Source organism: Geotrypetes seraphini, chromosome 6 (assembly GCF_902459505.1).
Source record: "Geotrypetes seraphini chromosome 6, aGeoSer1.1, whole genome shotgun sequence".
NCBI classification, from domain to species: Eukaryota; Metazoa; Chordata; class Amphibia; order Gymnophiona; family Dermophiidae; genus Geotrypetes; species Geotrypetes seraphini.
Genome location: NC_047089.1, coordinates 76,409,607 through 76,436,594, shown reverse-complemented (window position 1 = coordinate 76,436,594; position 26,988 = coordinate 76,409,607). Strand labels below are relative to the sequence as shown.

Here is a 26,988-nt window from a genome sequence, read left to right as displayed (position 1 = left end):
TGGCAGTTTGCTCATGTCGTTGATAACAGCCACTGGTCCCCAAAAGTGGTCATTAAGTAGTCGCAGAAGCCTTTACTCTTAGCATAGTCCAAAGACTTATGGGCTTTACATGCCAAAACTAGAATCCTTGTTGGGACCATCTATTTGAATAAAGATTGCTAATATTTGAAGGAGCCCAGTTCAGACGCTGCCCAGCATAGACAGCAAGTAGAAAGTTCTAGCAGCATTCCACCATGCATGCACAGGTGTCTTTCCACTCAACATGTGAGTACACAGGTTCCTCAGTAGAAAATAAAAACAGCTAAAGGAATACAACTCCTAGGCAAAGTGGAGAGGGTATGTGAGAATATTTGGCCTGCCACAGGTGAGTAACGGAGCTTTTTGATAGCTATGTAAGATAAAGAAAGTTACTTTGTCATTTTAAACCCTCAAAGTTTAGAACCATTTTCTTAATCTTTGAAAAAATTTTAATATTCAAGAAATAATCTTTCTGCAAGCCATATTTGATTAACAATAAAATCTATATCTATTAAATCTGGGTATGTTACCCCAATCACTTTATTTTTTTTCAGAATATGATAGCATGCAGGTCATTGCTGTACAAGTGCTTCACAAGATAATTGCCCTATCATCCCTTTGATTTATGATTCTGTTTTTAATTTCCTTGTTTGCCTGCTTACTTGACAACCAGGTCACATGTCTTTTATACTTATTATTCAAATAATCACTCTGTGTAACACTGAGATGCATTGATTAAAGTGTTACAGTAAAATGTATTGGGCTCAGATTTGTTCTGCTATAGAGTTCTCTATTCATTTCTGATGTTCCAGACTTCCTCTGTAAAGCTACCCCATGAGAAAGATCTTATAAACATAAACCTCTCAAAAATAAATATCACAAGGCAAATGGGTCATACAATTAGATTTTTTTTTAAATGACACGATCCACTTCTCCAAATAATACATTTTTTGTTTGTTTCAAGGCCAGAAATGTTGATGACTCTTCTTTTATGAAATATTAAATTATTTGTCTCTTTTAAATTGAGGTCTGGAATAAGGTAGTATTTATATTACTGAACAGGCTGCTTCTTCTGATTAAATTCTGTTTGCTTTCTTTTACATAATTAATGTCCCATGATGATCTTTAACCTTTTGTTTTTAATATTTCCTCTTGGTCTAGACACACTCCAAATCAAGCTACATAAGAGTAGATAAAGAACTCCAAATGATGATTTTTGTGACCCTCATCACCCTCTGTACCTTCTTCACTTGATAGTTCATGTTGGTTTTTTTTTTATTTCTCAGAGAGCCTGAATATGTGTTTATTTGTCCTTTGTATTGCTGCCTTTGCTCTCAAAATTGTGTTTTCAAAGGCCGTTTGTTTCCAGGGATGTTCTTATATGTTGAGCCTTAAACATGCTGCATCTTCATACAATTTTGATTTAATGCACTCTTACACTTCTACAAGACCATCAGGCTGTGATCTTATTATTGTTCGGTCATGGTTGTTCAGTTTACCCTTTCATTTACTGAACAAATTATTTGTTGAATAAAATTCATGCAGTGTTTTCTAGATATGATGCAATACTTTTGTGAAGGATAATATATTAAATATATGAATGTCTTCAAGTCATCAAGTGATGCCCTGAGCAGAGAAAGTAGAGCTTTATCCATTGTTATGAGACTTTACCAAGTTCAGAGCGGTTAGCAATGATTACAAAACTGTGCAATTTACACCAACCATAATACTAATTTTTCAAAATGATGGGTTCTTTTAACTCGGCAGTTATTTCTAGCTCCTTTGAGCCTCCAGCTCTATTAGGATCAGGGCTAGGATCATGGCACCATGATCCTTAATTCACAAATACCCATGGTTTTTTTCTCATATTTTATGTCATAAGAACATAAGAGTTGTCATACTGGGATAGACCAAAGGTCTATCAAGCCCAGTATCCTGTGTCCAACAGCCAATCTAGGTCACAATTACCTGGCAAGATCTCAGAGTAAAACAGATTTTATGTTGTTATCCTAGGAATAAGCAATGGATTTCCCCAAGTCCATCTCAGTAAGAACTCCTTTTTAATTCTCTCTTTACTTAAGATCAGTAATGTTTAACTCTTAATTCTTAACCATGAACTGGCTCTTTTTACTTTGTCTAGTAATATTGGGCTCCACAAACACAGGGGAGGACCACGTTGCACCATGTTTTCCTATCCCAGTTCACTAGTCAACTCAAAGAAAGCCCAAACTATGGTTAAATATTTTACTGGCAGGTCACTATCTTATAGACAGCCTCTACATCAATAATTATAGCCAGATACCTAAAATGTATGTAACTGCCACACCTACAAAAAGAAAACTAAACCCACATACACTACAAGATATCCAAATATACTACCAGCTTCACATCAATACACTCAGGAAAGATCCACCACCCCAATCCCTTGCATCTACATCAATACCAGATCTGTAGCCAACAAACTTCTACTGCTAAATGAACTGATCTCCTTTGGAGATGTAGGTTTTGCCTTCTTTACAGAAACATGACTTAGAGACAGTTCAGAACTTCTTCATCTCTGTCCCATGGAGTTAAAATATACTTCACTCACCAAGACTAGACAAGCATGGGGTGGACTAGCACTATGTTCCAAAAGTTTGTTTTGTTTGGGGTTTTTTTTTTCACATAACCACAATAGATACTGCTTTGCTACCTTCTTTGAGTGCAAGGCATATCAACTACATACAGTAATGAAACTGATAATTATCCCAGCACCATTGGTCTATTACTGTCTGCCAGGACCATGGTCTCAAACTTACACTAAGCATCAAGAAATTATCTCAAGCATTACCTGCCAATTAACCAGAATCATTATCCTAGGAGACATAAACATTCCTCTGGAATCTTATGGCAGCCCCTCAGCCCTAGACTTCAAAAAATTCCTAAAGCAGCCACCTGGAACTACTTCCATCTGGACCAACACATGAAAAAGATTACAATCTTGACTTCATACAACTAACCTATCTCTCTTGGTCACAGAAACTGATTGGTCAGCAGTCCCATGGTTGGACCATTCACTACTGTCATTCAAAATAGCGCAACTAATAAGTTAGCCAAACAAAAAATATTTAATAGAGAGAAAATTGATCCTTCTCAATTCTGAAGCAAAACATCTAACCAACTGAACCAGTCCCCAGTAGAAGCCACAGAAAAACTCAGAAACTGGAGCAACACAATTCAACAAACCCTAGAAACAATTGCCTCCACATGACTTTGCAGTGTAAGAACTTTCAGATGCACACTATGGTACACTGAGAACCTAAAGGCAGAAAAATAAACTTGTCACCAACTCAAAAGACAATGAGAAAAAAGCTGCACCCTAGACCACAAACTATCATGGAAATCTATAAAAATATACAACAACATGTAAATGAAGCTTTAAAAAAAAAAAAAAAACCCTTACTTTGCATCAGAAATTGAGAACAAAGTCTTTGACATAAAGAAATTTTTCCAACTAATGCATACTATTACCACATCCCCTAAGCCAGCTTTGCCAACTTAAACTCGCAACCAAACACTCAGGAACTAGCAGACTTCTTCCTAGACAAAATAAAGGGTGTACAGAAAGAGATGAATACTTCATCTAACACCATAATCCCAGAAATATAATCTGAATCCAAAATCACTGACTCATGCATGACAGATCAAATCTGGAACAGTTTAAAATTAATCTGAACTTTCTCCACATCTAAAATAAGATTATCAACTCAGAGCAGTGTACTGGACAGTTGTCCCTCACGCTTATTCACTCACATCCTGGACTTACTAATATTGTGGATAGTCTCCCTATTCAACAATCTACTAATAATTGGTCAATTACCAGAACAAATGAACTATATTGCGCTCATTCCAGTTCCAAAAACCTATCTGCATTTCCTCTAACTTCAAGCCCATAACAGGAATTCCACTGATAACCAAAGTTCTTGAATCCCTAGTCTGCAAACAACTCATTGCATATATTGGCAAATTTTCATGCCTCCACTCCTCATAATTTGGGTTCTGAGATCATCATAGCACAGAACTACTTCTAACCCTAACTACCAAAATCAAGCACATACTGACAGCAGTCAGTTCTACTACAATTTGACATCTTTGCTGCATTTGACTCAGTCAGTCATAACCTACTACTGACCAAACTGAATGAACTAGGGTTGGTTCAAAGAGTTACTGATAAACGGAGATTACTGTGTATGGAAGGATGGTTCATTCTTCCAATGTTGGAAATCATTCTGCGGAGTACCCCAGGGGTCTAAAATGCCCTTGTACTCTTCAACATGTTCAAGAGTTCCCTAGGTAACCTGTCCTTCAACAAGGGAAAATGTCTGCTGACTTATGCAGACAACATTTTTATTTTGATCCCACTAAGCTCTTGGGCACTAACAAATAAACTAAAGCTAAACTACTCTGATTCCACAACACATTGCAGACACCCCCCACAATAATACAAACATAATCAGGAGCAATTCTAAGCACAGACAAAACTACCAAGGACCTAGCATTCATTAGTGCTGCCCTATTCAGGAAAAAAATTTCGATTCGATTCAGCCTATTGATTTTGATTCAATTTTCCTGCCCAATTGGGTGTTGTTTTTTTCAAACATCCTGGTGGGTTTATTTTATAGCCTCTTCACCCCCTTTGCCTTATCCTAACCACACTGGCACTGTGCTATAAACAAAAAAGACTTTTCCTCTCTCTGTTAAATCCTAGCTCATGTTTGCGGTCTAACACCAGCTCTGGCAGGATACACATTTCAAATCTGATATATTGTAATCACAAAATGGAAAATAAAATTAGTTTTTCTACCTTTCGGTCATTAGTCAAATCTTGTTGGTCCCAGGCTCTGGTTGTCTTCTGATAACTTGCTTGCCAGGGTCTCCTTCTTTCTTCTTTCTCCGTTCTAGCCATCCATCTGCCCCTTCCATTTCCCTTCCCTCCCCCAGAGGTCTGGCATCTTTCTTTTTTTTTTTTTGTCTCCATCCACAGATCCACCTTTTCTTAACTATCCTTTCATCCAGCATCTCTCCCACCACCCCAGGGTCCACCATCTCTCCCTTTCTTTTCCCAACTACCCTCCTATCCAGTATCTCTATCCCCTCCTACACCATCCCTTGTGTCCAACTTCTCTCCCTTTCTATTTCTTCCTTCCCTCCATAATCCCTCTTTCAGACCCATTATTTCTTCCCCCCCAAAGTCCGGCATATGCACGTATCTTTGAACCCCCTTCCCTCTCTCCCTCCCTCCGTGTACTTCTATACCAGGGCCCCCCTCCTCTAGTCTGTCCCCTCTGAAGGCTTGCACCTCCCCCTGAAGGCTTGCACCCCTGACATCAGGGGAGGGGCGGGACCGCAGCAGAGAGAAGACACTCCGAAGCCATATGGCAGCTTGTAAAGATCGCTAGCGCCAGTGATTTTATTGCAGTCTGCTGAAATTAGGAGAATTGATTCCGGGAGGCCAGTGGGGAAGACGGTCAGCAAAGCAGTGGGAGGCCAGCGGGGTAAGCCACTTCCCGACTGACCCTCCCCACTCGCCCTCTAAAGCAGGAGCGGCAGGCCAGCAAGAGGCAGCACTGCCGCTCCTGCTTTAGGGGGGAGGGTCAGTCAACAAATCGGGAGGCCGATTTTTTTTTCCTCCTGGTAAATCGATTCAAATCGATTCATCCGAAGTGAATCGGTGAATCGATTCAAATCATGAATTGGGCAGCACTAGCATTCATACTAGACTCCACCCTCTCTTATGAAGCTCAAGTCTCCAACCTTTGAAAAAAACAAAAAAACAAAACACGTTTAGTCTGAAAAAACTAAGATTAATCAGATTCTATTTCTGCAACCACCACTTTGCAATCCTGGTTCAAATGCTGGTCCTATCTCAACTAGACTACTACAGCCAGTATTCATAGCATCTAAGTGGCCTTTAATAGTTTAAAATGATACCTGTGAAAGCAGCACAGTGTTAAACTGATGATCAAGATGAAAGTTTTTAATACCATAATCATGCCAGTCCTTCTCTGCACATCAGAAACCTGATCATTATTAGCTGAGGACTTGCACAAACTGAAAGTGCCCCAAATGAAATGCTTACACACACAATTCTTAGCATCTGATTGTTCAACCACTGCTACAGTGAAACCATTTAAGAAATTAGCAACAAAAAAAATCTACAGTAGAAGAAAAGATAAGACAATCATGCTTTCGCTGATTTGGCCTTGTCTGTGGAATGAAAGCGTTGTGATAGTAATTCCAATGTCGACTGCTGCTCAACTCTAAGGGCTCCTTTTATGAAGCCGCGTTAGCAGTTTAACGCACGTAATAGCGCGTGTTAATTTGCCGGCCGCACTAGCTGCTACCGCCGCCTCTTGAGCAGGCGGTAGTTTTTCGGCTAGCGCAGGGGTTAGCGCGCGCTAAAAAGGTGCGTGCGATAAAGCCGCTAACACGGCTTCGTAAAAGGAGCCCTAAGAGTATTAAATATACTTAAGGTCCTAACACAGACACATTGAGTGGAGCAAAACAACTGCTCATATGAAAAGACGCCATATGGTTTTACCCTATTTTGGAATGTAAATACTTGATTTCTGGAGATCACCAATAAAGTTGTATATTTTTGAGTATGAATTTGGTTCATTTCCACTTAGTTACTGAGGTTTTGCCTTCCTATTCCACCAGGACCCTTTAACTGTTTTTTAAGAGTGAGTTAATGCCACCATTTCCTTTCTTTTTAAAGTGTCAGTGACCTTTTTGTACAGGACCTCCAAGGCTACCTTCACACATTAGAGAGAAGTTGGCTGTACAATAAAAAAATAAAAACCAACAACATGCAATCTCTTCATTGTTTGGGGGGTTATTTATGAGTTTTGATTATAACTAAATATCAGAAGTCCTAAGTATGATCAACTTTCACTTCAATACAGGTACATAAATAACAAACTTGATTTGTTTTGCATATTTAGCTGAAATATTCACTATGAAGAATTAGACATATTTTCAAAATAGCCACAATATTTATAAATCTGAATAGCCTTATTAATGCATTCTTAAAATTTAAATCTCAACTGTGCAGACTGATAAATGCATTACTAACTGGAAAGATGGGGGGAACATACTATTAATGTTTTTGTGCTCAGCCTGTAATAGGATGGAACAACAGCTGAATAATTCACTTTTACTTCTAGCAATGTGTTTAAAATCAGCCTGAGGTCATGCAGAAATAGAACCTGCAAATCCCAGGACAGAACTCGGTGGAAATTTATTTCTCAAAATAAAATCCCAAATTTAAGATATCAAGTGTATATACGGGCTCTTTTACAAAACCACGCTAGCGGCTGCCCTGCGCTAACGGCCCCGAAGCCCATAGAGATTTAAAGGGCTTCTGGGCTGTTGCTGCGTGACAGCAACTAGCGAGGCAGAAAGTTTTAATGTAAGAAAAATACTTATTGGACTCAAGCTAGGAGAAAGGAATTTCTAATCTATCGGGATAAAGCACTCTCCTTAGGTGCTTCTTTTCAACTGAGATTTCCATGCAAATGTTTTATTTTATATCAGGAGGTTAGATATATATTTTATGATCCAGTTCAGCTTCATTTCTTTCTAGAGGGTAAGGGTATTTCATTTGCAATCCAGGCGAAAAGTGTAAGATTAAAGTCAGTTAGAAAGTTGAAGGAATTGCTCAATTTCTATGGCTTAGTAAATCTTATTTTCCTTTCTTAATTTCCTCTCCCTGGAGGATTAATATTGCAACCCACTTAGTTTGAGGACTATATTATATTTTTCTTTTTATCTGTATTGTATAACTTTAATCCCCAATGGGGAAATTGGGAGTATCATATTCTGTATATTTCTTTCAAAGTATATGCTTTGTATTTAATTTGAAAATTCTAAAGAAAAAAAAAAAAATACTTGATGATTATAAGAAACATTATAAGAACTAACCTGAATTAGCAGATAAGCAGGAAGACAATTGATTGCCTTGAAAACATAATACTAATTGCATTTATATATACAGTAGAGAGATTTGGTTTTGTTTTTATTTCCTGTGGGTAGATTCTATTGGATAAGCATAGCAAGGACTAAAAATTGTTAGAAGTAGTAATGCAATATCTACGGCAGGGGTGTCCAGCTTCCCTGGGCCGCATTGGCCCAAAAAAAATTTTCTGGGGCCGCACAAATGATGCAGGATGACAGAGGAGGGAGCCGGCAAGACGGTAAACACCCGGGGGCAGCAGAGGATAACACTGCATTGCCCTCGACCAGGGCCGCACAAAATACTTACGGGGCCAAATGCGGCCCCCTGATCTATGGTATCCATCATGGCTCATACCACTAGCTTAGCCTGTATGGCAATGTAAGATAAATGGCAGGAAGCCTTTGGCTTAGTAAGGGGGGGCGGCAGGAAGTGCAGACTGCCCCAGGCATCATCTTCATCAGGGGGCGCCAGCGCCTCTCCATCCTCCTGCTTACATCTTTAAATGTTCACCGGTGCAAACAGCATCTTCCACCTGCTACTCGCGCCAACGTCAGCACTTTTCTGATGTCGCGGAGCCAGGACATGACATCAGAAGAGAGCCAGCCCAACTAGCGGTTAGAAGATGCTGCATGCGCCAGCAAACATTTCAAAAGGTACGTGGAGGGTGCCCAAACAGCGGGGAAGAGTGGGGTATGCAGGGCGCCATTGTCCCAGGCGCCAACATCCCTCGCTATGCCACTAAATGAAGCATCAGTTTTTTCCTCTTGCCAACTTAGGGGGAGGGAAGAAGTCATTTATTAGCTGATTTGAAGATCAGTGAGTAGGTAAAAAGGGAGCTTAGGTCAGTGGAAGTTTGGGAATGATCTGAGCCACGTACTTGCTTGACACCTCAGATCCCTCATCCTGCAAAGTGCCAAATTAATAATAATAATATGCATACCTTGAGTTTGTTTATTCAATTAATAATGTGAAATACCGACAATTATAGGGCTTGATTCAGACCATTAGAAAGATTTTTGTTTTGGGGGTGGGGTTGTATTTTTTGCAGTACAGAATAAAGAGCTGCACAAGATTGGAGATGGAAGAAGCTACCTTGGGATTCTCGCAGGAGTGTAGTCAAAATCTCTGGTGACTCCTGAATGAGGTTTGGAATGCAAAAAGAAAGGCAATTAGAGCACCAGAATGAAGCTTGGAACATAGAAACATAGAGTATGACGACAGAAGAGGGCCGGCGGCCCAACAAGTCTGCCTACTCAAGAACCCTGGAGTACAGAGAGAGTCATTTGGAATGGAAAAATAAGGCTTGGAATGCCCAGAGAGGCAGCTGGAACACTCGTTTGTTGAACAGTGAATACTATCCAAAAAACCATGGGGGGGCTGTTGGGGTTGGGAGGAACAGAGGGCTACAAGCAAGTAAATAATAGCATTGAATCCTGTATGAATGGAGATAGAGGAGATTAATTATATGGATGGAATGCATTTTAGTGGGTATGGGTGAAGATAGGTGAAATTTCTGCCCCCATGCAGCACTCTAGTACAGAGGGCCCAGTGAAGGATGAAGCCCATTATTGACTATTAAACCAGAGTCGTGGAAGGGACATCACCTGATGGGTAAGTTTAATCTTTTCTTTTATGCATAACTATGTTGGGCCCACAAGTCTGCACAACCATCAACCAGAGAGCTAGCATCATGTCCTGCTCTGTTGGCCATCTTGTTCCCACTCCTTGGGAAACCTTAATTTGAATTTGTTCCACTAGAGTAGGCTATGATTTGGATGGGTAGACTGGATAGGCCATATGGTCTTTTTCTTTGTTTCTGTACCCACAGAGGGAGTGGATGGACATAGGAAGTTAGGGCCAGGAGAGGAAAGTTTGGGGACAAGAAGTGAAGCGAGAAAAGGTAGAACCTGGAACAGAGAAAGGGGAATGTGAAATTAAGGGTTGGGAGGCAGAGAGCTGGGGAGCAGAGAGCATGTATGCAGTGGGAAAGAGGTTTGGGAAGGTATGCTGGTGTTATGTTGGGGCCTCCGAGTTTTTCTTACTAATAGGAAGTGTAATGTTGGGAATGCTGAGCCCCATAATATTTGTGTGTGTAGAAGATCTGTTATGCTGGGGTCACCATTTACTGAATCAAATACTGTAAGTGTAATTCTACACCACTGGGAATCGGGTCCATCTCCAGTGAGAGAAGAACAGGAGGTATTGTCAGTGTGTACACTGTTTAATGCCCAGCTATATTAAATCAATCCTGGCTACACCATTCCTGGAGAAACAGTGATGAAAATAATATGGCAGCAATACTGGAAGTATCCCATTGCTAGAGTATTTCATATTTACTTGTGAGAGAAAGGCCTTTATGCTTCCTCCCTAATAGATCCATGGAAAGTTCAGTATTGTCAGTATTTATTTATTTGTTTGTTTCAATTTCTATCCCATTCTCCCGGGAGCTCAGAACGGATTACCTCAGAGAACATACACAGTAGTTTAATGGCAGGGTAGGTTACAAAGCATGGTAAATACAAGAAGGATAAAAGAAAGGTGAGTCTGAATGCTAGTGGCTATTCAGTTGAAGAGGAAGGTCTTCACTGCCCTCCAGAATGTCATCAGTGAGGTTAGCGCTCTGTCTGTGTAGGCAGCTGGTTCCATAGCCGGGGGACAAAATGACTTTAGGAGCGCTTGCGAACTATTTCCATCTGGAGAAAGCCTCCCGGGACAGTGAATCACAGGTCAGCATCCCCAGAAAGTCCTAAGTAGAAAATCATGTGTTCTGTTCTGTGCAAAAATAATCCTTTAAATATTCATTGATGATATTTTATATAAAATGAAACATATGATTATCACCAAGGTGTCCATTAGAGAACACCTAGCTTGGGGGGGTCACGTGATGCGTTTGCCTGGTTAGGACGTGTCTCCCTGAGCTCTCCGACCCTGAGCCCCCTGAAATCAGCTTAACTCCCTTCATAACGCGGTCGGGTGATCTCCGTCGGCTCCGGATCCTTTAGTAGGACTGTGAGTACTGCCCTGAGAGCTGCGAGCCCGCAGGCATCTGGGATGCCGGTAAAATCGGCGAAGACAACTAAAACTAAATCGGCTGTGTCTGGGGCAAAAATGGCGGCGCCCTCAACTCCCCCTGCGGCTCCGGTTCAATGGGGAGAATGGGCGCAGGAGATCTCGCGCATGGTCACCGCGGCCCTGGAGGACCGCCTGCACAAACTGCAGTCTGCTGTGGAGGGTTTCCATGAGCGGTTTGAGTCCCATGGTAACCGTCTGGCGGTGGTGGAACAGCGGGTCTCGGACGGAGAGGATGCGGCCTTACAGGACCACGCCAGCATTGTGGCTCTACAGGCACAGGTGGCTACCTTGACAGGCAGGCTGGACGACCAGGAAAATCGCCAGCGTCGGAATAACATACGCGTGGTGGGCCTGCCGGAGATGAGAGCGGAGCATGAGCTATATGCTTTCTTTCAGGTTTGGCTCCCCACGAAGCTGGGCCTGGAGCCGCCGGCGGTGGGTTTTTTGTGCGAGAGAGCGCATCGTCTGGGGCCCCGAACAGAAGACAAAAACCGAACTAGAGCAGCTATCGCCAGATACATCAATTGGAGAGAGAAGGAGGCCCTAATTCAGGCTTACCGGAAGGTTGGGGTGTTGGAGTACGAAGGGAAGAAACTGCTGCTCTTCAATGATTATTCTCCCCACGTGGCTTCTCTCCGAAAAGAAATGGCGCCTATCTGCTCTGCTTTCCATAGAAGGGGTGTGCGCTTTGCGCTTGTCTATCCGGCGTCCCTGCGAGTCTGGAGAGAGGGGAAACCCCATACCTTCCCGGATAAGGCGGCTGCTCAGAACTATTTGGACTCGTTGCCGGAGGTGGCTGATGGAGGGGCTCCGGCGGCTGTTTGACATGCTAGATGGCGGTGCTTGAGGGACTCTGCTGGTCTCGTTTGCGGCGCTCTGCTATGAAGATCATGCCTGCAGTCTCCGTGGAGTCTCTGCTACTTTCCAGTTTACCTGACCTGTTGTTCCCTGGTTGGCCTGCTTTCCCTGCCTCTTGGTATTGGACTGCCTGTTCTCTGTCAGTCGGTGAGGGGCCGATTGGTGAGATATGACATTGGAGGGGCAGGGAGCTTGGGCCGTGTTCTGTCCCGGCTGATGGACCTGTGGATGCTGGCTGGACTGCTTACAGTGGTTTCTGGAGATCCCTCAATTTTTCTAGGCACTGACTGCTTTTGCTTTCATTTCTGTGTGGGGGATCTCTTCCATTAGGTGGGGAGGGGGGGGGGCCTTCCTCGGGGGTCTCTTGGACTGTAGACCTGACATGGGCGGCTGGGGCTTGGGAGAGCTCATTCTATGGACTTTAGTTGCTCCACTTGCTGGGAGAGCAGTTTTCTGTATTTTTTCTTTTTCTTCTTACTTGTTTTTTCTTTGGGTGGGAGGGGGTTTGTTGGGGGGCCGCTGGAGATGGATTTCTTCAGGGGTGGGAGGGGGGCTGTTCTCCGTTTCTTGCTGGGTGGGGGGAACTAGGAGAATGCTGGGGGGTTGAGAATCTTAGGGGTGGGGGGTGTGGTGTTGGGTGGGAGGGGCGGGGGGTGGTAGGGAGGGGGAGCCTTGTGGTGGTTGCATGTGGGTTTGTGTGGGTGTGGTGTGTATGGGTTTGGAAGTGTTCAGTGTGGGTGGCGGTGCAGCGCTCTAGGGCCCGACTTTGGATCTTTGGGATGGGAGGCCTAGCTGGGGGGCTACCCATCTCGGCTATTTTACTGTTTTCTGCAATGACCTCCATTAATACTCTTTTGAATGACTAAGTTGACTATAACAACCCTCAATGTGGATGGGATCCATTCCCCTATTAAGAGAAAGAAGATATTGAACTGGTTGCGACGGAAGGGGACCGATATTGCCTTTGTGCAAGAAACACACCTTTCCCAGGCGGAGCACCTGAAGCTGAGGAGAGACTGGGTGGGGGAGGTTTGCTCGTCCGCCTTCGGTACCAGGAAACGGGGAGTTGCCATTCTTCTGCATAAACAGTTGCCCTTTCACACTCACAAGGTTCTTCAGGACCCAGACGGGCGTTATGTTCTGGTCCTGGGGGAGTTGTGGGGGTCCAAATGGTTATTGTGCAATGTGTATGCTCCTAATGTGTATAATCATAAATTTTTTTCGGCTTTGCTCGCCAGGATAGCCATGTACCCTGATTATCAACCGCTGGTGGGTGGAGACTTTAATATTACTGCGGATCCTGCCATGGATTGTAATCCGGCAAAGGCAGGGGCCAGGGACCATGCAGATAAGGGGGTAAACTTTTTGCTTAGCCAGTTGCAGTTATTGGACACTTGGAGGATTTTGCATCCTACGGAACGCACTTACACATTTTACTCGCATCCCCATAATGTCTATGCTAGATTGGATTATCTGTTGGTTTCCCCGTCTCTGCTCCCTAGGGTGTCACGTATAGATATTGAGGAGGTTCCCCTGTCGGATCATTCGCCTGTCGTCCTGGAGCTCCAGTTTGCGTCGGACTTGGGGGAGCGGCATTGGAAGTTTCCGGGCTACCTATATAGGGATCTCGCCTTTCACAAATACATTCGGGAACAGTGGTTGGAGTATAGTTCTCACAATAATACCACTGATGTTCATCCGGTGACCTATTGGGAGGCATCCAAGGCAGTTCTGCGGGGGTTTATTATTGCTTATCTTTCTCGCAAGCGGAAGGCCATGGATGCGGAGCTCCTGACTCTCTCGAGGGAGCTTCGGCAGCTGCGGATGCGCCACTGTAACTCTCTGTTAGCGGCAGATAAAGATCGCTTGCTGTCTGTTCGGCGGCGGATAGATGAAATTCTGACGCAGCGGGCTACTCGGGATGTCTATTTTCAACGTTATAAACTGTACGCTTGGGGAGGGAAGACGGGGAGATTGTTGGCCAATTTGGTCAGGCCTCCGCGTACCCGTCAGGTTATCTTGTCCATTCGGGATTCTAAGGGCACCTCTTACACGCAGGAACGGCAGATCCAGCAGCAATTTGTTCAGTTTTATGAATCTTTGTATGCTAACCGCCCTTTCTCGGATGCTGCTCGGGACGATTTTTTTCGGGGGCTTCGGCTACCTAGGCTGACGGACGCTCAGGTGGAGCAATTGAATACCCCTATTAGCCCTGACGAGGTGTTGCTTGGGATTAAGAAGCTTAAATTGACTAAGGCGCCAGGGCCGGATGGGTTTGGCTCCGAGTATTACAAGATTTTGTCGGATCAGATTTCTCCTGCTTTGGCTGGGGCGTTTAATGCGCTTTCCGAGTCTAGGGGCTTGGGGACTCCTAATATGGCACATGTGGTGTTGTTGCCTAAGCCGGGAAAGGACCCGGCCCAGGTGGGCTCTTATAGACCTATCTCCCTTCTTAACCAGGACGCCAAGCTTTTTGCTGCAATTTTGGCGCGCAGACTGAATGCTTTCTTACCACTTTTGGTTCATGAGGACCAGGCTGGCTTTGTGCCGGGCAGATATGCGTCCATGAACCTGATTCGAGCTCTGATGGCCCTTCATTCCAGGCGGGGCCTGGTGAGTGATGCGGCTATCGTAGGCCTGGACATGGAGAAGGCCTTTGATAGTATTTCGTGGCAATACCTCTTCTGGGTTTTACGTCAGTTTGGTATTGAGGGCTCTATTCATCATTGGATCAGTAGTCTATATCTTGCTCCGCAGGCGAGGCTTTTGGTTAACGGTCAGTTTACCGCCCCGTTTGCTTTGGGACGGGGGACGCGACAGGGATGCCCGTTATCCCCACTACTTTTTGTTCTGGCTATTGAACCCTTGGCGGCTAAAATTCGCGGGGATTCGGATATCCGGGGCATTCGAATAGGAGACCGGGAGAGTCGCATTAACCTTTTTGCAGATGATATCCTTCTGTACCTGGATCAACCTCGCCGAGATTTGGGCAGGGCCCTTGCTTTGGTCCGTTCGTTTGGGGATCTTTCTGGTCTGCGGGTTAATTGCGAGAAATCTGAACTTCTTCCCTTGCGGTCTACTGTGGAGGAACCCTGGCACGCGAGTCTCGAGATACCGCCGGTGAGGGGTCCGATGCGCTACCTTGGTGTTTATTTGAGTCCGGACCTTAAACTTCTGTACCGTTTCAATGTGACACGTCACCTAGACGCAATACGGCAACTGTGTGATAAATGGAGGGATCTCCCTTTGGGGGTATGGGGGCGGGTGGCCTTGACTAAGATGGTGCTTCTTCCCAAGATTCTGTATCCGCTGCAGGCTGTGCCCCTTTGGGTTACAAATAAAGAGGTGCGTTTGTTTCAGTCACTTCTTTCCACGTTTATTTGGCGACATAAACGAGCCCGTATTAGTTCCGCTACTCTAGCCCTGGATAAATATAGGGGTGGGTTGAATCTCCCCAATCTTCGTTATTATAATGTCGCAGCCCTGTTTCGTTTTATTCATGAAGGGTGGTCGGGCAGTTATAGATTTTCTTCTCGGGACTGGGTAGAGTCCTGGTGCGCCCCGCACTCCATCCTGTCGCTGTTGCATGCTCCAATGTCAGCTATACCGGGTGGTGGGGCCAAGTTTGCGTATCTTTTGCCCTTGAGGCGTGCGTGGCGGTGGTGGAGGCGGCGGCAGGGGAAAGCTTCAGAGGCCTCCCTGTTGCTGCAGTTGTACGGCAATGTTGACTTTCCCCCGGGGGTGGGTCATGCTTGGTTTCGGCAGTGGGAGCGGAGGGGGGGTAGGACTCTCCGGGATATTTTAGTGGTGGGGGGGGGCTCTTTCCCCTCTTTTGCCCAGCTCCGGACTCAATGGCACCTCCCTCAGACTCATTTTTGGGCTTACCTGCAGGCCCGGCATTATTACTTGTCTCTAGGCAGGCGATGGGGGGAGGCCTGGCTTTGTGGGCCCTTGGATGTCCAATTTTTTCAGGTCTCTCCTGCTTCAAATACGTTGGCTACTTGGTATCGGATTCTGAAGAATGCGTCGGACATGGGGTCTATTGACCGCTTGGCTTCCCAGTGGCGGACTGAGCTGGGCACCCCTCTGGATCGTAAGGCCTTCCTTGATCTCTTTGCCGCTGTGTATGCCTTGGGGGGGTCCACGGATTATAGGGAAATGCAGTTTAAAATCCTTCACCGGGCGTATATTTCCCGAGCCCAGGGTGCTCGAATGGGATTGTGGGAGGATGCAGTCTGTATCAAGTGTCACCGGTCTGCGGGCTCCCTTACTCATCATTTCTTGGAGTGCCCTTCTGCTGCTGTATGGTTGCGCGCTCTCCCTTTTCTAGAGAGCGTTCTCCAGCGAGCGGTTCCCTGGTCCTATGGCTTTTTGCTTTTGGGTGACCAAAGTGCATTGATTGAGGGGGGGCTTACCCTTCCCCAACGCAGGGTTCTGTACATGGCTGTCTTGGTGGTGAAAAAGCTCCTGTTAACAAACTGGGTGGGCGATTCTGTGGTCTCCTTCCCGATGTGGAGGGCTCGATTGGTTGATGTGGGGCGTTATGAACTTCAGCGAGTGCCTCCGTCTGGGAATTTGAATCAACGCTGTTACCGTGATTTGTGGCAGCGGGTGTTGAAGGGCTGTTCCAGCATGGATGCGGAGGAAGACCTCTTGATTTCTTGATTTCTTCTTCCTCCCCTTCCCTCCCTCCCTTTGGTGGGGAGGCTGCTGTTGCTGGTGGTGCTTCTGTCTTTTTCTTTCTCTTTTGTTTTTCTTCTGTCTTTTTGCCCTGGTCCCTGGAGTTGCTGCATCTGCGGTGGTGTGGTGTGGATGTGTGTGTTTGGGTGGGTGCTGTTGGGATGTTGGATGGACTGTGAGGGGGGTGCTTGGTGAGGTTTGTGGTGTGGGTGTGGGATGGCAGCTGTGTGGTTGCTTGGGGGGGTTTTAACACAAAATGTCAATTGTGATGGGCGTGCACTACTGGGGTTTTTTTTTTGTACCGTGTATTTCTCTGATTGGCCTTCTCTTTTATGTTGTTCCCGACTGTTGTCGATGGCTATGTTCCGGCTGTTTGCCCATGGATGTATGTTCCTTTGCAATTGTTAATAAAGATATTGAAAAAAAAAAAAAAAAAAAAAAAGAGAACACCTAGCTTGGCCTCCGCGTGTGCGGGTCGCCGGACTAGATGGACCTAGGGTCTGATCCGGTGAAGGCATTTCTTATGTTCTTATGCTGGGTGTCTGTGGGAGAAGCAAATTGGGTGTGTTAATTCAGAAATGCTATGCCCAACTTCGTATGTTGTTTAGGCTAAAACCACTTGAATAAGTATGATTTTCGAACTGTGGCTCCTTTGCTTTTGACAAGATTGGACTACTGTAATTCCTTGTTTTTGGGCCTGCCTAAAACGAAATTGAAGTTTCTACAGGTGCTTATGAATTCTGTAGCTAGGATGATTGATGGGGTGACGAGGGCAGGCCATATAACCCCCACATTGAAATGTTTGCACGGGCTGCCGATTGAGCAAAAAATTCAGTTCAAAGTGTTGTCACTGGTACATCAAATAGTATATCAAACTGTACCATTTTGGTTTCAATTTCTCTGGGAGATTTATAAACCTTCAAGAACATTGCTTTCTGAGGGGAAAATTAAACTGGTAGCACTGACAGCTGATAATGTAAGATATGTGGCAACTCAACTTCAAATGTTTTCCATTACTGGAATGTCATATTGGAAGAAGCTTACTGGGCAACCAAGATTTTGTGCAGATCACTACAGCTTTAAGAAGATGTTGAAAATCAAGCTGTTTGTAGACACACATTTTTTATCTATCTTTCCTAATGTTGTTTCGGCACTTTTGTAACATTTTGTCAAATACGTTACTGAAGAATTTGTAGGTCTTATTTTCATATGTTTTGATATTATTTTGAAGAGTGATTTGTATTGGTTTTTGTTTTTGCTTGATTTATGTTCATTTGGAAACCGCTTTGACTCCAGGCGGTATATTAAGTTTGTAAATAAATAAATAATGGAAAAAGGAGAAACTTATACATTTCCTAATTCCATTTAGATGCTTTAGTCTAAAATATAATTTGTGAAAGTTTTATACATTTTCCCATTTCACTTCATTTATTTGTATATTTTAATTTCTTAAAAAAAAAAGTCTAAGGTAGGTTGCCTTTGCTTATACTGTATGGGACTCATAATCGAAACAAAAATCCATCTAAAAACTCACCCAAATCAGCACTTAGATGACTTAAAACAGGTTGTCTAAGTGCCGATAATCAAAACGGGTTTTTAGACGTATCCAGAGATCTTTTAGGCCTCTGAATCATGCTGTGTGCCCAGAGATGAAAGGGATGGTTTTTGAAGGAGTGGTTAGGGTTGGATGTGAGCTGACCTAGACTTAGTCGTACTGCAGGGATAATTGAAAGTTTGACTAGGTTGCCTGGATGGAACTTATACGTTGTAATTTAGACGATCGAAAAACAAGTCTAAGTGTCCAGAAGGTATTCAAAGTGACCAGATAACTACTGCTGACATGAAGTACAGACCCCCACATACTTCCCCAGTGATCACTGACCCTCTCCCCCCCCCCCCATACACACAGCACCTGACATAGAAAAGCCTAATACAACTGCACAGAGGTGGCTTAAGTAGTCTGGGGGATGGGCTAGTGAACCATAGAAATGAGGACTCAGGCCCATAAGCCACTCTTAACTACTGCATTCATGATTAAAAAAAAAAACGTGAGTCCACCAAAACCCTGCTGTACTGCCATATAGGTGGCACCTGCCCATAAGGGCTATTGGGGTTGTAGACAGGTAGATATAGTAGGTTTTGGGGGGCTCACCATGACCTGCAAGGGAATTGTGAGATGTTTATGTGGCACACTTTTTGTGAAGTTCACAGCAGTGCCCTGTAAGGTGCCCCACTATTCTGTTGCCATGTCTGGGTAGCCAGTCTATCACTTTGCTGGCCCCTCCCACGTCCAAAAGTTCTTGTTCTAGGCGTTTGGGACTTGGATGATTTTTTAGATGAGAATGCAGTATAAAGATAGATGTACTAGCAGTCTGGACGATCAGACAGCTGGATCTAGAAGTTGATGATTTTGGGGGGGGGGGGGAAATTTGGGATGTATTTTTCGAGAATGGACTTTGGATGCTGCCGACTTTGGGCAACTAGTACCCTAGGCCCAAAATGGACTTAGATGTTTGTTTTGATTATGCCCCTCCACGTGTACACACAAAATAAAGTCAGGTAATGAAATAAAGAACTTATGAAGCTGGGAATATAATTTATGAAAAAGCAAACCATATTTCCTTTAAAGTTAGTTGAAGTAAGGGTCCTTTTGCTAAGGGTGCTAATGGATTTAGCATGTGTGCTAATGCATTAAGTGCCATGTAGTCCAAAGGTATATATCGGGTTGTGTGGCCATTAAACATGTGATAATCATTAGCCTACCTTAATAAAAGGACCCCTTAGTAATTTCAATAAATAAATAATGTTTACACCATGGCCAGCCTACCTTTTTGGTGGTATTAAATCCAGTTGTGTAAGTAGCACACACACAGAAGTCCCTTCTCTTGTAATTAGATTATAGGAAAATACTAGTTACTTGGACTCAGATTTAAAGTTTTGCCATTTAAATAAAGCGAAAATCCCAGCTACACTGTTAGGTTTAAGTATTCATTGTGATAGAAAGATGGTATTTATTTTCTTCCTGCAGACGCAAGGTGATCATACTTTTGAAATACGTTGAGATTGTCCAAGAAACTGTAAAATACTCATCTATCATTAGGAGCCCCTGGTCAGGAAATGACAGTGCAGTAAATATCTTCAGCAGCCGCCATTTAATGTACAAGCTGTTTTCGGTAGGGATTTTCAGCCCTCACATAAAACACACTGTCATGAGCGACTGCCTGTACTCCAAAGTCATTACTATTGGGATGATAGAACATCTTTCAGGGAATAGCTGAAAAACTTTAAATGTCATGTCAAGTTTGTTGAAGCCATTTTCAAGCTCCTGTTCAAGGTTACATGAATATTGAATATGCCTGAAAAAAGAAAAAAGCTTGAGATCTACAGTCAGGATCAGCAATAAAAAGAGGTAGGTCTAAGAACCTACCTTTTAGACAGACAAAATATATCTAATAGGCTTTGGGAAAGTCAATAAGACAGAGCCTTTTCATCATCAGCCGGTGTGCTAAGTCAAGATCAGTGTGATTTGGTAGTAACCTGGTAGAAAAAGATAAAAAAGGAAAGAGATTAATTGAATAAACATTTTAAGTATCATTCTGATTAATTTGTAGCAGTGCTATTAAAAACTGATGATTATAGTGTATAGTAATACTCTGGTTCTAACTGTAATAAAAAGAAGCTGTGGGGCTCATTTTCAAAAAACATAGACGTCCAAAAGACAGCAGAAACTGGCACTTGGACATCTTACTAGTGGCCATTTTTTTCAACTGACTTTCTAGACATCTTTCTGATTATTTTGTCTCCAGTGCATTTAAATCTTAAAGAGGTATGTTGAGGCATGTTTTGGGCAGGCTCAAGGCTTGGACGTTCTGCAGGGATAATCAAACTTTTAACAAAATGTCCAGGGCACCATTTACATGTTTGGGGATAGACATGTTTTTAAAACGAATAAGGGTCAAAAAGGTGCCCAAACTGACCACTGGAGGGATTAAGGCATGGCCTTCCCTTACTCCCCCAGTGGTCACTGATCCCCTCCCACCATTTAAAGATGTGAAAAAAAAACTCAGTACATTCCAGTCTGTATTATAACTGCAAATGGCCACACAGACAGCTGAATACAGCAGTGCAGAGGAGCACGAGGTGCTACATTGAACGTCACATCTAATATAATAAAAGCCTAAGTGCGCATGCGCACTCTTACCAGCGTGTTCCCATTTTCCATGCGCTTAAGGTCCCCGCAGGTAGGAGTGCGCATGCGCGCGCTTCCACGCATCTCTCTCTTTCTCTCCCAAGGCAGATGTCGGCTTCAGGCAGCACGGAGGCTGTCAGCCGCCGCGGCTCTTGGCGTCTGCAGGCTGCCGCGGCTGTCAGCACCTACAGGCCGCCACGGCTTGAGGTGGCTGCAGGCCGCGGCAGCTTGAGGCGGCTGTCAGTGGAGGGCAGACACAAGGTAAGGGGTGCTGCTGGACAGGGGAAGAGACAGGGAGAAAAAGGAAGGGAGGCTTACTGCTGGACGGGGGAGCAAGAAAGAGGTGCTAGGGGGGAAGAAAAAGGAAGGGAGGCCTACTGCTGGACGGGGGAACAGGAAAGAGGTGCTGATGGACAGGGGGAAAGAAAAAGGAAGGGAGGCCTACTGCTGGACAGGGGGATAGGAAAGAGGTGCTGCTGGACAGGGGGGGAGATTTTAAAAAAAAAAGGGAGAAGGGCTGCTGCTGGATAAGGGGAGCAGTGAAGGGGTGGTGGTGGATACAGGGAAGGTAAAAGGAAGGGAGAATGGGTGGACAGCCGAGGAAAAAGACAGACAGAAGTACAGAAAGTGGCTAAGGAGAGAGAGAGAGAAAGAAATAAAGACAGATACACACACATATATTCTAGCACCCGTTAATGTAACGGGCTATAAGACTAGTACGATATAAAGTTCCAGGTACACATATCACTATAACCTGCTTATATTGTAGGGTGAACCTGCCAAAACCTCCTGTGTGCCTAAATAAAGATGGCACGTGCAGGCATAAGGGCTACTGTACAGGGGGGTACAATAAGTTTTGGGTAGCTTTTGGAGAGCTCACTATACAATATAAGCAGATTATAGTGATGTGTACCTGAGACTTTTAATGTGGCATTCACTGCAGTACCCCTCTGCTATGCTCAGCTCTCTCTGGCCAGTTTGCTAAGAATGCTGGATGCTTGGGCATCTCAATAGCTTGTTTGTGTGCATTTTTCATTTGGAAGTCTTTGTATTTGAAAATGACCCAAAAAGATAGACGTACTAAGGGCCAAAACATCTGGATAGGTCATTTAAGAAAAAGATAGATGTCTTGCTATTTCAAAAATTGATATTTTCTCTACTGGATTTTTGGATGTCTTTCCCAAAACATCTGAACTCAGTTACTGTAAACATCCTATCGCAATGCCCCTCTGATCTGTCATCCTTATCTGATTTGGTTTATATACAAGTGCATGTTTCTTTAATAAAGACGTGTGATACACCAGAATATTTTCCCTGAAGCCATACCTACTGGTACCGTATATAATCGAATATAAGATGAGATTTTAGGGCTCAAAAATGGGGGGGATTTCGTCCTAAATTCGGGTCATCAACCCGGCCACTTCCCGGACAATACGGTAGGCCAGGACAGGAGGAATGTCTCCTGTCTTCTGTCCCGGCCGACTAACTTTTTTTAACACACACACTCCACCCACCCCCGCGTGTTTACCTGCCATTTTTAATCCCTGGTGGTCCAGTGGTGTATGGGGCAGGAGAGATCTTTCCATGCCTTTCCCCATGCTGAGCCTCTCCATCCCCGTTCGGCGGCTAGCGGCACACCCGACAGGGACAAGCTCTTCCTGCTCGGCCCTGCGCTGCTCTCTGAATGGCCACCGCCAGTTCTCGCTGGACGTGGCATTTCTCCTGTCCCGGCCTACCATATCATCTGGGAAGGGGTCAGGTTGATGACCCTAATATAGGACAAGACCCCCTCATTTTTGGGCCCCCAAATCTCATCCTATATTCAAGTATATACAGTACTAGTAGGTATGGCTTCAGGGAAAATATACTGGTGTATCACACGTCTTTATTAAAGAAGCATGCACTTGTATATAAACCAAATCAGATAAGGTTGACAGATCAGAGGGGCATGTCGATAGGATGTTTACAGTAACCGAGTTCAGATGTTTTGGGAAAGACATCCAAAAATCCAGTAGAGAAAATATCCATTTTCAAAATAGCAAGACATCTATCTTTTTCTTTTTTTTAAATGACCTATCCAGATGTTTTGGCCCTTAGTACATCTATCTTTTTGGGCCATTTTCAAATATAAAGACATCCAAATGAAAAATGCGCACAAACAAGCTATTGAGATGTCCAGCGCGGGGCCGAGCAGGAAGAGCTCGGCCCTATTGGGTGCGCCGCTGGCTGCCAAAAAGGGAATGGGGATGGAGAGATTCAGCACGAAGCAGAGCGTGGAAAGATCGCTCCTGCCGCGCACACTGCTGGACCACTAGGGATTAAAAATTGCTGGTAAGCGCGCGCTGGGGAGGAGTTTAAAAAAAAAAAAGTTAGTCAGCCGGGACGGGAGACAGGAGGCATCCCTCCTGTCCCGGCCTACCACCAGACCACCACAGGTAGGTAGGTGAGCCAGGGTGCAAAGCCTGGCATGGAGTGAGGGGGGCTGGGTATAGAGCCTGGCAGGGGGTGTGGGTAAAGAGCCTGGTAAGGAAGGGAAGATGGCTGGGTGCAGAGCCTGGCAGGGAGGGGGGCTGGGTGCAGAGCCTGGCAGGGGAGGGCATGAGGGAGGGGACACTGTGTGTAGATCTTGGCAGGGCATGGCACTTGAATATTAAGCCCCCTTCTTATATTCTAGTCAACCATTTTTCCTCCTTTTGGGGGGAAAAATGGGGGTCTTGACTTATATTCAGATCGACATATGCAAGTTTATTAATCTTTCTAAATAAGCCGCTTTAAGGTTTTGGTGGCATTTTATTTCAAGTCATCCTTTCTTTGTCACGATTATCAACTTTCCATGATTAACTTTTCTGAAGCATTGCCTTATAAATTTGAAAGACCTTCTACCTTTTAAGTTTACTAGTTTATTGCATGATTTGATGGTAGCAAATTGTTTAATTGCATGATAAAATAGGGTTCTTTTTCCGTTCTTTCCCACTACAGAAAATCAGAAGGCACAACTGGAAATGTTACGTTCCCACCACAGTATCGATTTCAATTTGACAAGGGCTCCAATCGCCAAAGAGCTTAGCTATGATGCAGAGACTCATTCATTTACTGAAAGAAGCAAAGCTGTTGAGAAAGAGGTGTGTAGTATAGAATGCAGTGCTGAAAAAGGGGAAGAATCGCTTAGCTCTATTTCCAAAACAGAGTGTGTTCCAGAAGTAGAAGCTCTACTAGCGAGACTGCGGGCTTTATAAAACAAGCCTTTACGAAAGATTAATCTGATGCTAAATGCACACAAGAATCTCTTGGTATTTTAAAATTATGCATCAGTTTTATTCAACTGACAAAACACATTTATTTGTGTATGTGTATGTATATATATATATATATATATATCCTCATAATATACTGAGCTGCTGTTCTGCCCGTATATGTAACCGTGGCCTACTTGTGATTGTAAAGACCTACGGCCGCGCTGCACTAACGCCCCCGAAGCCCATAGAGATTTAAAGGGCTTTGGTAAAGTTGCTGCACAGCTTTGTAAAAGAGGCCGCTAGTGTCTGTGGGAATTCTGAAGGACTGAGAATCCTAAATTATTTAATGGCAGACTTGTAATAACAGCGCTAAAAATATTTTTTGTTATTATGTAAACTTCATTTACATCATTAAATAATCATGTTCATGCCATGTCACCTTATTGAAAGCAAGTGTGTGATTGTAAGGCACCAAGATACTTTGCAGGTTGATTCATTTTACGTAGCCAACATGAGCCATATCCGTAGGTGGTGTAGTACACAAATGTTCGAGACTCTATGGTTGCCTTTTGTTATGATCCTTTCTTTAACTACAGAAATAAATTATCTTTTTGAAAATTCATGGACTGTATCATTTTTATAACATTCCAAGGTGCTTCAGTAGAATATCCAGATTCCTCCTGAGCTAAAAAAAAAAAAGCTACTAAAACACAACACTATAGAATTAAAGGACAAAACAATAGAAAAAATTATATAAACACACACCTATAGACATATAAATGATACATGCCATTTAATCTTGCTAACTCCAGTCAAATATGGGAAAGGGGACCAGTTACAAACAATGTAACAGGAGTTTAACATTTAATCTTGCTAAGCAAATAAGACCAAAGTATCACTTTCTGCTACTAAATATACAACTACTGTAAGTTTACACATTGCATTCTAATAATAGCAAATTTAATTCTATGTATATTTTTAAAACAGCACAAAAATGTCTATGCATGATAAATGAAAATCTTCATATACATATCTTTAGATACTTTTCATGTTAAAATTTGGTTTGACAAGTGTCAAACTACTTGGTTTCTAATTACATGTATTGGTATATGTGTTAAGCATAGCAAGGGAACAAATCCTCACCTACCTCAGCATCAGCCTTTATTTTCTGCCTGCATGAGGTAGAACCTGGTAGTGCAAATTAGAGAGTGACACGGGGACAAATTTTTCACCGTCCTCACAAGAACTCCATTTCCCTATCCTGTCCCCGCAGGTTTTTTTCGCTCTCCCTGTCCTTGCCCCATTCCTGTAAGCTCAGCTTTAACCTCACAAATCTTGAACACTTAAGGTTTTAAAGTGTTTGAGGCTTGTGCAGATGAGGACGGAGCTTGCAGGAATGGGGCAGGTATAGGAAAATAATTCTCAGGGACGGGATGGGAACATAAGTTCCTGTGGGGATGGGGAAAAAAATTGTTTCCGTGTCATTCTCTAGTGCAAATTTAAATGGAAAACAGCAACAAAAGACTGACTGCACTTTAGACTCCCATCAATTTCATTGTTTAATAAGATGAATACATTAGATTTTGAGGTACTATCTGCTGATAAATATTCCAAGTGTATATTTTCCTAGACTCTGTACCTATTACAACATTTTGAAAAAAATTATACTGTATTGCCCTTTAACACCGATTTTTCAGTAAGAAACAACCATGTTACTTTTTGTATTGGTCATACTATTTAAAATGTATTTAAGATTTCATTATCAGAGTGTTAGGTCACTTGGAAAAGACCAATATGAATGTATACTTAATTTTGTTTTCCATTATATAAATTATATATTAAGCTATTCTCTGAAATAACCTTGTGAATACCAGTGCTTTTTATATTTCACTGTATAAGTTGCCTTTAAAATTAATAAAGTTAGAATTAAAGTTAGAACATTGAAACTTTTTCTTCTAAGTACAAGAACTTTAGGTGATTTAATTTTCTTAAGAGTTTTGTTGTAAACCTAGAATGGGAAAATTCCTTTTGAAAATTGAATTATAAGAGTTGATCTATCATGCAAATAAAATTATCTTTCCATTGATATTTGTCGAGATTTCCCTTCAGCTATTATATTTATTTTATACAGTATGGTGGATAACAATATTGACAGAACTGTCGAACAGTGGTAGACACGAGTGAATTAAAGTGCTTTTTAAATGAATGTTAAAGAATAAAGTGCCCTTTTACTTAGCAGCAGTAGGCAGCTAGCACTAGGTTTATCAGGCATCAGACTGTAGCTCAGACTCACCCTACTGTCTAACTGCCTTAGGCAGTTGCTGTGGTAAAATTTCTACTTTACCAGAAGTAAAATGGATCTGGGCGGGTAGAGGTGTGGCCAGCTGTGATTGTGCATAGGTCAGTACCACACACTAGCTGACAGAACTGATAACACCACCCCAAGAGGAGGTAGTAAGTGCAGCTGCACTACTGACAGTCTGGTAGCAGAGCACTGGCACAGGATTTGTGGCAGTGCTATTCTTTCCACTGGTATCCTTCCCTATCTTCTGCATCGCACCGTCAGCAGCCTGCCCCCTCCCCCCCTCCCCCAAACAAACACAACAAACTCTGCTCCATCTTTTAAAACCCTGCGTTCTCTTCTATCCTCTTCCCACTCCTGTGATGGGCAGTGGTTCTCAAGGCGGCAGCAATCACCGCTGCTGCCGTCCATGCAGGTGCTAGAATCCAAAATGGCACTGATGACCCCTGATTGTAGTCTGGCAGTACTACTGCTACGAGTTACTTTTCCATATATGTTAGGGGAAGCATGCTGAAGGAGGATATCACACTTTTTTGTAAAAGTGCCTCTAAGTAACCAATGGAAAACTAAAATGGGAATAAAAGAAATAAAAACATGGTGTTATCAACCTGAATGCATAATGAAGAGATAAGAAAAT

At 43.5% G+C, this 26,988-nt stretch overlaps 1 protein-coding gene across 4 annotated transcripts in view; it reads left to right on the top strand.

Annotated features, from left to right (window-relative positions):
- The window catches only part of DIAPH3 (diaphanous related formin 3), a 394,284-nt gene extending 369,495 nt beyond the window's left edge, over positions 1-24,789 (top strand). For 2 of the 4 annotated variants that reach the window (XM_033949909.1, XM_033949907.1), the window contains one exon: positions 23,793-24,789. In XM_033949909.1, coding sequence (XP_033805800.1) covers positions 23,793-24,049 — 257 coding nt within the window. In that variant the 3' untranslated portion in view covers positions 24,050-24,789. The remainder of the gene's footprint in view (positions 1-23,792) is intronic. The other 2 variants (XM_033949908.1, XM_033949911.1) reach the window with 2 other exon arrangements.
- The last annotated feature ends 2,199 nt before the right edge of the window (positions 24,790-26,988 follow it).